General features: G+C 47.9%; 1 protein-coding gene across 1 annotated transcript in view; it reads right to left on the bottom strand.

Moving 5' to 3' along the window:
- Nucleotides 1–251: 251 nt before the first annotated feature.
- Nucleotides 252–12014, bottom strand: part of MARCHF4 (membrane associated ring-CH-type finger 4) — a 110832-nt gene continuing 99069 nt past the window's right edge. Inside the window, exon 4 of the mRNA XM_032638269.1 lies at nt 252–619. Coding sequence (XP_032494160.1) covers nt 252–619 — 368 coding nt within the window. The remainder of the gene's footprint in view (nt 620–12014) is intronic.

Genomic DNA, 12014 nt, shown 5'->3' with positions numbered 1-12014 from the left:
AGAATGGTATTGACCGGTTGGAAATCAGGAAACCGCTCACAGCGCCAGCCTCCCTCCAGCTCCAGTCCTGCCCCCAGGCCCATCAAGGCACCCACCCCCCGCCGCCTGCCCTCTGGCCCCTGGGGTGCCTCCATGCCTCCCCACACCTGCTCCCCAGATGGCGTCCTGTCAGGGGCGGCCCTCCCCGGCCCCTGCTCTCCTCGCTCTCGTGCGTGCGTGTGTGGTCACAGCTCCCTCCCAGGTCTCTCCTCTCACACCGTCGTGACCCTCATGACCAGCTCTCGGCTGCCGCCCTGGGGGGTCCGCTGTTCATGAGGTCTTAAGTGACTCAAGATGTGCAGGATGGTGTAAGCACAGTGGTGATTGGACAGAGGGCCTGAGGGGTGGCCCGCCGCCCGGGCAGGGCCTTCCTCAGGGCCAGCGGTGCCCGCAGCCTCCTCTCCGGAGGGGGGCGCGTTGGCCTGGGTGGACGAGGACATCCGGGCGTTGGTCCTGCCTCCTGCCTTTTGATCCTCCAGGTCTTTCGTCTTGTCATAGTTCAGCACTTTCCATTGCTGGTTGACAGCCTGCCACCGTTTAAAGATGCGGTACACGGAGGGTCCCTCATGGATGATGAGGCCTGGACAGCAGGGAGAAGAGAAAAACAAAGGCGAGTAAGAGATAGCAGCTCACTGCCGGGAGAAACGAGTCTCCCTCTGTTTATAAGTGAGTATAGGCATCGGGTAAGCCAGATTTATATTGGTTTGATTTGTTCTTTTCAAACCTACCTTTCAGCTCTGGGCCACACGGCAACCATCCTTACATTTCTAGGCTCAGCAAGTCTTTGGGAGTCTGTGGAAGGCCGCCACACCGAGGGTGTGAAATAGTGGGGCACATACATGCAGTGCTTTTTCCTCTGCCTCTGCTCTATCCCTCCTTCTCCTTGGCCTGACAATATCCAAATTCATTGTCCATTAAGGCGTAATACAAATATCTTTTTCTCCCTCTGCCCTGTGTCTGTGGCACCTGGCACTTAGCAGATGTTGACTGAATCCCGTGCCTTTACCATAAAAGAAACCCTATGGTCATTCCATATCTGCTGAATGTCCCAAGTTCCACCGATCACCTCTTGGCTATTTAACAAAAAGCCCAGTGCTACTAATATACACACATTGCTGGCAGAGCGAACTCTGGCATGGTTCTATTGGCCAGGGGCAGTGTAGAGTCAGAAACGAGCTGTGTCAGACAACCAGGAAACTAAATATTGTGTGCCTACTATGTGCTAAGCACTAGGGATAGCGCAGTGAACAGGACAGGCAGAGTCCTGCCCTCAGAGAGCTGGAGTGGAGAGACACACAACAGACACGGAAACAAACCAATAAGACTATTTCAGGCACGGACACATGCTATGAGGAAGATAAAACAGGGGGAAGTAGCCACTGCCTGCAGACACTGAGAGTCCTGTTCGATGGAGACGGTAGTAAGGGCTTGTGAGGGAGGTGATATCTGAGTTGAGACTTAATTTCTTTTTTTTTTTCGTTTTCTTTCTTTTTCTTTTTTTTTTCCGGCCGGGCCACGCAGCTTGTGGGATCTTAGTTTCCCGACCAGGGATTGAACCTGGGCCACAGCCATGAAAGCGCTGAGTCCTAACCACCGGACCACCAGGGAATTCCCTTGAGTTGAGACTTAAATGATGAGAAGGAGGGATCCATGTAAAGTCTGGAGAGAGAGCACGTTAGTGGTAAGAGCTGTAGGCACAAAGGCCAGGAAGTGGGAATGGAAGGCACCCGGCTCAGAAAGGAGGTCAGTGTGGCCAGGGCGCAGGGAATGAGTGAATGAGTGGGCAGTGCAGGGAGATGGGGGTCAGAGGCCAGTCTATGATAAGGCCTTATAGGCCATGGCAAGGGATTTATATTCTATCTTGAGTATAAGGGGAAGCCATTGAAGGGCTGTAATAGGAGGACGATGTGGTCTGATATACCCTTCAGAAAGGTCATCCTGGTTCCTGTGAAACAATAGACTGAAGAGGGACCAAGAGTAGATGCCGAAGACCGAGGAAGTGATGTAGTGATGCAACTCGGCAATGATGGACGCTTAGACTAAGGTGTAGCGGTGGAGGAAGTGAGAGGCCACTGGAGTCAGGATGTATGTTGGGGGCAGAGCTGACAGACTTGCTGGCAGGTGAGGTGAGTCAAGAGAAAACTCTGAAGCTTCTGGCCTCAGCAGCTAGATGAGTATTGGTGTCATTGACTGAGGTACGTTAGGTGTGAGGGTCAGGGGTGCGGATCTGTGTGGTGGTGGCAGCCACTGTATTAGTTTCCAATTGTTGCTGTAACAGATCGCCACATATTCAGTGGCTTGAAACCGCACAGATGTATTCTCCTGCGGTTCTGAAAATCAGAAGTCGGAAAATCAGTGTCCCTGGGCTAAAGTGAAAGTGTCAGCAGGGCTGTTTTTTCCCTGGTGGCTTTGAGGGGAGAATCTATTTCCTTGCCTTTTTTCAGCTTTCAGAAGTTGCCTGTGTTCCTTGCCACTTCCTTGCATCACCGCCCTTTTCTTCTGATGTCACATCTCCTACTCCTCTCCTGTCATTGAGTCTCCCTCTGCCTTTCTCTTATGAGAACACTTTGATCACATTGGGTCCACTTGAATAATCCATGAAACTCTACCTGTTACAAGATTCTTAGATTAGTCACATCTGCAAAGTCCCCTTTGCCATATAAGGTAACATTAACAGGGACTAGGACCTGGGTGTCTTGGGGGATCATTATTCAGCCTACTACATTCATTAATAGTTATATTTTGGTTACGGTAAATTTAAGACACCTGATAGGAATCTCAATAGAAGGGCTAGGTAGGCAGTTGGACGTATGAGTCTGAAGCTTAGGGAGAGGTCTTGCCTGAAGCTTCTGGTAATATGGAGGTTTGGTGGAGGCAGAGCCGGGAAGGGAGTTTCTGAAGGAGCAATAAATAGTGTAGAAGCAAGACCAGCAAGTGTGGAGACCCAGAAGTCTAGAGAAGGGCATGTTTCATGAAAGAGAGTGTGATAACTCCTGGAAATGCTGTTTAGAGGTCAGCTCAAGTGCAATGAGGATGAGGACGAAATTAGCTTGGTGGGCACAGAGGAGGTAGGAGGAAAGATGCAATAGTGGGAAAATCAGGTAGCTCTCATCCAAGTGCACCTGTTTCTTCCATGAAGTCATCAGCTAAGGTGGGAAGGGATAAGGCAGGAAAGTGTTGAAGATTTGTGGGGAGAAGAGAAGGTGGAAAATAATTATCTTGCAGAGTGAGAGAATGAATTTACAAGGGAGAGGTGGTAGAATTATCTGACAGGGTTGAGCACCTATCTGAGATTTATGGCCACAACTTAAAGTGGGTCTAGTCATTGGTTGGGTGGTTTTAATTAGCATAGACTGTCTTTCCAGGTAAGTATGGCAGGAGAGAGAGTGGGACATGAGAATTATGGATGTTTGCAAAGGGAGCAGTTATCATGTTGGCCCATGGAGTCTAGACCGGGGAGGATGGAAGTAAGAACACAAAGGGACAAGGAATAATGAAAATGGAGAAGTGGAAAGTGATAGGGTCAATGCCAAGAGGTTTCTATGAATTTGGAGAATTGCTAGAGTCAGTGAACTACAAGGATAGGGGGTGATGATCAGAGAGTGGGGTGTTTAAATCCAGATTTTGAAGGGATGGGGCTCTCGGCCATGATGAGCACTAGGGAGTGACCACTCGAACGGGGCTGAGGTGGGCTGGAGGGAAAGTTCCGGAATAATGAGGAAGGCAGGGAGTTGGCTAGATTATCTGCATCAGCCATCCTCATCCTCTGATAGAACATCCTCAGTTCTATCAGACCAAATGCCCCCTTTTTATAACAAATTATAACAAATACATTTTAATATCCCCTTTTCTGTTCTGAAATGAAACTTACAAAATAACCCAAGCTACTATGGTTTCTTTTTTTAATTAATATAATGCCCTAACAGATTATATAAAGAAGAACAAAGGGGACGTCATTTTATAACACGATAATATAAATTTCAATATAAATGCTGGGGCACAGCCACTTTAGAAAAGAAATCAAAAACCTCATACATTTGCAAAATGCCCCCTAGGGGATGGGAACACCTCTTCCAAGGACCACTGATCTACAGAGATGCTGAGACAGGTATGGTGGGAGGGAGTGTGTGAGCCAGGTGCACAGGGGATGTGAGGAGTGAGTAGGCAGTCAGCAGCCAGCAGCATCAAGAAGGTCAAAGGGCTGGTGAAGTATGATGACATTCACTTCAAAGGAGCTGGGGCTTCTGAAAGATAAAGGAAGAGAGGCAGTTTGCAGATGGTAATGGGGAGCAAGGAGGACTCACCCCACCTCCAGGCCCCCAGGATACAGTGTCCTGGAGACAGGGCAGCCACCACTTAAGACAGCCATGCAAGAAACAATGTCCTCAGGAGACAGCTTTATTTCAATTAAAGGATGAGGAAAGGAACGTTCGGAAGAGAGGTTGCCAGTGGTGGATGATGAGGTCCAGAGGGCATGTGGAAGGGCTGGGAAGAAAGGGCCAGTAAAAGGATGAGAAACATAGGAAAGGGATGATTGTCCATATGGTGAAGATGGTTTGGGAGGCTGGACTCACGGTGAGTGAGATGACTGGGGATGAGGTACAGTGGGATTCTCTTGCATCGCTGTAAATCCAGGGGCGGCTGGTCTGTCCCCTGCGAGGAAGAGCTGATTCATAGGAGCAAAGAGCAATGAGTCACTCCAGCCAACTCCACGTCAAGCAAAGAGACTGGATGGGAACATCTCAAAGCCTCTGCAACCTCCAACACGCTGTGATTCTAGGAGACAAGACAGCCACCCACTGCTACTCTTTCCTCCGGGACTCCGACAGCTCCTAAAATTGTACTTTGTACAACAGGTCTTCGAGCGTTCACTGAAGGAGGGACAGCCTCCCTGTAGCCCAGCTGTTCCTAATCTTTTAGATCATGTGCCCCTTTGAGGATCTGATGAAAGCTAAGGACCACATTCCTGGAAAAAAACCCAGACACGTGAACTGTCGTTATGATTTTAGTGGGTTCATAAATCTCCTTTGGACCACCTGTGGACCCCTTGATCTCCTGCCTGGCTCTGGACAAGGAGACTTCCTCTCTGCCCACTTTCTCACCCTCTCCCAATGTGCCAACTCTCATCGCTTCCTTCAACCTTTTGAATACATGCCTATGCACCCTTGGCACTGCAGTGCTCACTTGTTCATTTATTTCACAAGCCTTGTTTGAACACTGTTATGCCCTTTCCCCTAGATTGTAAGCCCGTCGAGGACAGGGATCAGATACGGTTGAGGCTTGGGCAGCTAATACAGTATTGAGAGCTTAATGAAGCCTTGGTGATGATGGAGGACATAGGGGCCTTTGCGGGGGTGTGGGGGGAATCAGGATTTTCTGAAGCCCCAAACTCACTGTTTCCAATAAGAGTCACTACACTCGATTCTTAATTAGCTTCTTAATCAGACAATTTTACCCTGATTGAAGAGCGTGGCTTAAATTTCTGGTCTGAATGCTACCTCCTCATTATCTGTCTAGTGTTCAGGAAATAATTAAACCATTTTAATGGATAGATGGCTGAAGGGAAGGAAGGTGCACCTGTTTTTGTAGATAATGCTTGTTTGGCAAAAGTTGGAAAAGCACAAACTACCTCATTCGCATCCACTCCCTAGCCCTCTCTCTGCTTCCTGCTCTACAGATTACTTATCCATTCCTTGAGCCGCAGAATCTTTTTAATGAGGGAAGATGGGTGGCACTCATTTGATAGGGACAGGTCAAGTGGGCAAAGTTGAAGAGATGGGAGAGAAAGAAGATGAATGGGAAAATGGATAGAGAGAAAGAGAGACTAAAGTTAGAACAGGAGGAAAGAAGGCTATTGGTGAATGGAGGCAGGGAAGTAGTAGAAAAACAAAATAGAAAATTAGAATGCATGGCAATATCAGAAATTCAACACATTTTGATTGAGTCCCTTTCTGGGGTTTTCTATTTAATTTATCTCGTACCCACCTAACAAGGGGCCCAACCCTGGGCTGTATTCACTGATACAGTTCTAGAAGAACATTTTTTTCTCTGGAAACCAGCTGATTCTACACATGTCCCAAATATTCCTCTTTCTCACGCCTCCATCTTTCAGGGGCCCTCTTCCTGTAGGCTCCATAAGATGTTGGAAGCCTTCATTTGTCATCGTATCTCTCCCCGAGCCTCCAGCTGAAATGGCCCTTTGCTCGGCCCATGAGGATGGGAGGGAAGGTGGCCATTGTGAGCAGGTTGTCCTGCCTGCACAGCCCCCTGCCCCTAACTCACCACGGTGCTGTCAGGGAGTTCTCCCTGACGTGGTATCCCAATCCTCCACTGCTGAATTTTGGCCTTTGGTTCTTGCTGTGTGCACAGCGGTGAGATACAATTTAATTCTGTTTAGTTAGCATTTCCTGAACCTACTGTGTGTTTCTATGAGCACGTGTGATGGAACAAAAACAGATTCCCAAGATGTACGGAGTTAATAGGCCAAGGTTGACTGAGAAGTATGCAGAGAAGAGATCTGGTCCCCTCAGTGACACCAAATCCTGCTTCCCACCCTCACCTCTTCTCCTACTAGTATCCTAGTTTAAGTGGCATAAAGGTTGCAGACAACTAACTCTAGAACAGCGTTTCTCAAACCGGAGAGTTTATGAAAACACAGACTCCTGGGCGCCACCCCCAGACAATCTGACTCAGTAGGTCTGGGATGGGGACTAAGAATTTGCATTTCTAAGAAGCTCTCAGGTGATGCTGATGTATGGACCACACTTGAGCAGCACTGCTGAGAACATGGTCCTCATCCAGACCTACTGCCTCACGGAAGTCTCCAAATTTTGATCAAAGAGCTATAGGTAATTAAAAAAAATACTCTATTTCCAGATGTGACAGACATGAAAAGCTCAGGCAGCTGAAGAAATGGATACTTCCTCTCCTAGACCCAAAGACTTTTGGGTCCCGCAATTGAGGGTCAACTCACTGATGGACATGTATTGAACATTTAGAGTACCTACCACTTACTAGCCTTGCGGCTTGAGGTAAGTTAATTCCTCGTGCTGAGCCTCAGTTTCCTCATCAGAAAGTGGGAGCTGCTATCCCCTTGCTTATAGGGTAGTTATGAGATTAAATGAGGCAATGAATCCTGCGTGCTGATGCTTGCACTGTGCCGGACACACATTTACACTCAATGCCACATTGATTGTCTGGGGGAAATTACAGGACAGAAGAAGCCCACTCATATCTCCTCCTCCTTTATTGCCAACCCCATTCCCAGCGACGAGCACCTGTTCTTCTGTCTCCTAAGTGTCCTTCCCAATCCTCACTCATTGTTTATAGATGAATAACATGCTAGACCTGAAAGGAGCTCTGGAAACCAGCTGATTCTACACATGTCCCAAATATCCTTGCATTGGTGTAACTGAGAGGTCCGTTCCTGGAAGTGCGTTTCTGTGATTCTAGGAGACAAGACAGCCACCCACTGCTACTCTTTCCTCCGGGACTCCGACAGCTCCTAAAATTGTACTTTGTACAACAGGTCTTCGAGCGTTCACTGAAGGAGGGACAGCCTCCCTGTAGCCCAGTTGTTCCTAATCTTTTAGATCATGTGCCCCTTTGAGGATCTGATGAAAGCTAAGGACCACATTCCTGGAAAAAAATCCAGACACATGAACTGTCGTTATGGTTTTAGTGGGTTCATAAATCTCCTTTGGACCACCTGTGGACCCCTTGATCTCCTGCCTGGCTCTGGACAAGGAGACTTCCTCTCTGCCCACTTTCTCACCCTCTCCCTATGTGCCAACTCTCATCACTTCCTCTGCCCTAAGATACTGTAGATTTTTTTTCCTGTGGGTTTTTTATGAGGCTTAGGGTTCTCACTATCCGGACAGATACTAACAGAACTGCATTTCTCAGCGACGCTGGGTGGTGACGGTGAAGGTCATGGTGATGGTGACGGTGATGGTGATGACGGTGTTGGTGATGGTGATGACGGTGTTGGTGATGAGAGTCAATATTTACTGAATGTTTCCTATGTCCTATCACTAAAAAGGCTTTGCAAATATGGTCAACTTATCTCACAAACCCAATAAAGGAGGTGATATTTTCTCCACCTTACAGAACAGGAAACTGAGCTCTGAGAGCCCTCTGCACTCAGGTGGAGCTAGGTGACTGGCACTGAATGTGAGCATGAGTGAAGCCAAGATTTAAGAAATGAGTACTGAGGGGAAAAGGGTATATGTGCGTGTGTGTGGTGTGTGCTCACACACGCATGCACCTTATCCATACCCTCTTGTATTTTCTATTGGATGGAGGTAAAAGATTCAAAAGCCTAAGGAACTGTGGAGCCACAAGACGCTAGGGTCTTCGGTCCCTGAATCACTGTGTGGAGGAGAACCCCCCCCACGGACAGGAACTTCTGCTGGGTTAAAACACTGAATTTGGGGGTTTAATTTGTTTCTATCTACTGGAGTTACCCTAACTAAAATACCTTCAGTGCTAGATTAGGGGCCACAGAAAAAAGCAGTTGTGGCTCAATGGCACATTTCACGTGGTCCCCAAAATATATTAGCTGGCTTGAGCATCCACTTTATTTACCAGATTGCAGCTATTTCTAGCCACAAACCCACCATCATCAATAGACAGACTTGCCACTTCTGAATCTATCCCAAAATGCGCTGCAGGCACTAAAGGCAGTTCCTAAGAGCTGTTCCTAAAATATTTGAGCCTTGTCAGCATAACTGGAATAACTGAACTGCCTCCCGAGGGGTCTCCTTGGAGGGGGGCTGTGAGTGCTTGGCGTGTCTACTTCTAAATCGGTCACCTTCATCCTCCGAGCATCCAGCAGCTCAGGTGTGGAGAGGGGTGACCACATACAGGAAGCGGGGGTAGGGGGATGGAGGGGAGGTGCTTAAGGAAGGGGGTGGGGGGGATATGAGTTAACAGTTAATCCAGGAAGTTGGACAAGCCACACGCAGGTAACAGAACATGGGCTGAGCATCGTCTGGCCCATTGCTGTGGCTGATGCTTATGGGCTGTTTGGCCTGGCCCAGCAGTACTGGCCATCCCCGCAGTCACAGTTGTCAACCTCCGACAGTCATGACCTCTCACGATGAAAGTAATTCAAAAATCCTGGAATGTCAGACCTGAAGACCTTGTAGGTTATCAGGTTCAACCCTCTCAGTTTATAGGTAAGTCAGCTGAGTTGTAGAGAGAGGCAGTAACTTGCCCCAGGACACAGAGGTAGCTGGTAGCTTATCTGCTTATCAGATCTAGGTCTTCTGCTGCCTAGTCTCTTCTGCTGCACCAGGCTGCCTCCTCCATATTTTCAGTTTCCTAATCAGGGAACTAAGAGGTTTGACAGATGAGGTCATTTCTACCCAGAAGGAGGGAGGGAGGGAGGTAGGGAGGGAGGGAAGGAATCCTTGCGGCATATATGTGTTTTTTGTTAATATGAATTAAAATTAAGTTTGAAAAACAATGTTTTCACAGCCCTGCTGCCCCCACCCCCTGCCCACTTGCTGTAAACTGGGATTTGAATCCCTTTATCTCAGAGGGCAGGTATCAGGTACCTCTAAATCATAGGGAAGTTACTCAGTATACTGCACACAGAGGAAGTTTTAACAAAACCTTTCTATAATTTCATCAATTACCCTAAGCCACTGTTTGAAAGATTTGGAGCAGCTTCAGAATCCTGCTCGCTTTCCTTACCCTGACCCTATTTCACTCACGAGTGAAAAACAAACATTTTGAGGATGAGGTCCTCATTTTTGCAGAGCTGACTTCTTGGTGGCCAATCTCTTGGGTCTGTGGAGTGAAAAAAAAATGTTTTTGGTGCCAGAGACCTTAATTAATTTGCTCTTGTTAAATCCTAATAACTTGACCCACTGGAGCAGAGAATGTCCCATTTGTTTCCTGGGTGGCTCTGTCAACTTCTCTGCCGGGGAAGACAGCGTCATTAGAGATGAGGGAAGAGTAGGCAGGTGGAACGAGGACGCTCGATGTAATCAGATCTTCTCATTGAGGGGACACGGGTGAGGGAGCCTAAACCTTCCAGAAGAGGCACTGCTCCAAATAACAGCAGGTTCTCAATTATGGGAGGACTCCGGGTCAGGCTCTCCAGGCTGTGGCTGGATTCAGGTTTTAACTGTTTTGGCATACCTTTATTAAGTGTCTACCTCGAAATCTACCCTGACCAAGTACCTCCTGCCCTGGTCACTGATACGTATAAGTGCCTGCTCCTTTACACGTGCCATCTTATTCAATCCTCTCAACAAACCTCTGAAGACAGTATTATCAGCCCATTTCACAGATGGGAAAACAAAAGCAGAGAGAGGTTATGCAAATCACTTAAGGTCAAAAGGTTAGTAAGAAACCGAGCAATTTGCAGTCCCAGACCATTATGTAGCACCACGCCTGCCACTTCGGAGACCCAGCTCTCTGGGTTTTGTGGCTCAGTCTCTCCTGCTGTTTTCTCATCTTCTGTCTCCTTCCATCCCGTAAGTGTTTAATGTTGCCCGGGTCTCTGTCCTTAGTCATCTACTCTCTGAACATTCCTCCTAAGTTATCTATTCAAAATCCACAGCTTCTAATTGCTGCCTTCCAAATCTGTCTTCAACTGCCTACTTTCCTTACCTCTCCCCCTTCCCATCAGTTACCAGCCCTAGTCAGAAATGGTTCAATGCCCTCTACATCTTCCTCTATGTCACAGGAGGGGACCATCTGTGCACTAAAAGAAAGCCTTTCCCTCTTTCTACCCCAGCAAGGAGACACCTTCCTGGCCTTGCATTCTCCTCTTTGCAGATAATGTCCTCCATGTGTCTTGCATCTCTTCTACTGCAAACTCTTGACTTAGCAACTGCCTCTTGCCTCTCTGCCTAGATTTTAGGTTTAGGATGGTCCTTTATTTTTTTGCTGCCTTTGCTGAAGACATTTACTTCGGTTCCCATTTGTTTCATCCATTGCCCACCCCATCCTCATGCTCAGCAATGGCGCCTAGTCCCCACTCGAGCCAGAGCCCCAGGGCTCCCACTTGCCTGAAGGAGTTCAGACAGTCCTATCAAGTCCACATCCTATGTGCTGCTCAAGGTCATCCCATACACTTCTTCCCCATTGCCACTGTTTTGCATCTCTTTCCTTCTTGCTCAGACTATTACAAGCATATTTCCAGCTGGCCTCTCCCAATGTCTAGTCTGTCCAGCTCTGATCCATCCTCCCCACAGCTACCAGAGCTGTCTCTTTAAAACATACATCTGGTCATAATTCTTCTCCGTATAAAATCTTATCAATCCCTCCCCGTCACCAACAGGGTAGTCTGAGCTGCTTAGCACGTGATTCGTGATCTGTGAGATCTGGTTCTTGCCAACCTCCCCATCCCCATGACCCACCTCTCCACCCAGGCTCTTTGCACCGAGCCATATAAATCTGCCCAAAGTTTCCTAAGCACACCTTGTTCTCACATGTTTCTGTGTCTCCACACATGTTCTGCCTGGAAGGTTCTTCTCCACTCTTCTGGATAAATTTTTTTTTTTTGGTACATGGGACTCTCACTGTTGTGGCCTCTCCCGTTGCGGAGCACAGGCTCCGGACGTGCAGTCTCAGCGGCCATGGCTCACGGGCCCAGCCGCTCTGCAGCATGTGGGATCCTCCCAGACCGGGGCACGAACCTGTGTCCCCTGCATCGGCAGGAGGACTCTCAACCACTGCGCCACCAGGGAAGCCCCTGGATAAATTTTGACATATCTTTTAAAATTAGCTCAAGGATAGGGTTCCTTCCTTTAGAAACCCTTCTTGGACACCTCTAAGAGAGAGTTAATTGCTCTCTGCTCGGTTCTACCTTCCTCTATATCTTGTAAAACTCCTGCTGTGTTGTGATTTATTTGTAGACTGTGAGCTCCTTGAGGGCAGGGACTGTGTCTCATTCATCTCTGTGTTAATATTCCCTGGTTTCAGGAACAAAACAAGACATCCAACAGATGATACTGAAT

This window comes from Phocoena sinus, chromosome 7 (assembly GCF_008692025.1).
Source record: "Phocoena sinus isolate mPhoSin1 chromosome 7, mPhoSin1.pri, whole genome shotgun sequence".
NCBI lineage: Eukaryota > Metazoa > Chordata > Mammalia > Artiodactyla > Phocoenidae > Phocoena > Phocoena sinus.
This window is presented reverse-complemented; position numbering and strand designations above follow the sequence as displayed.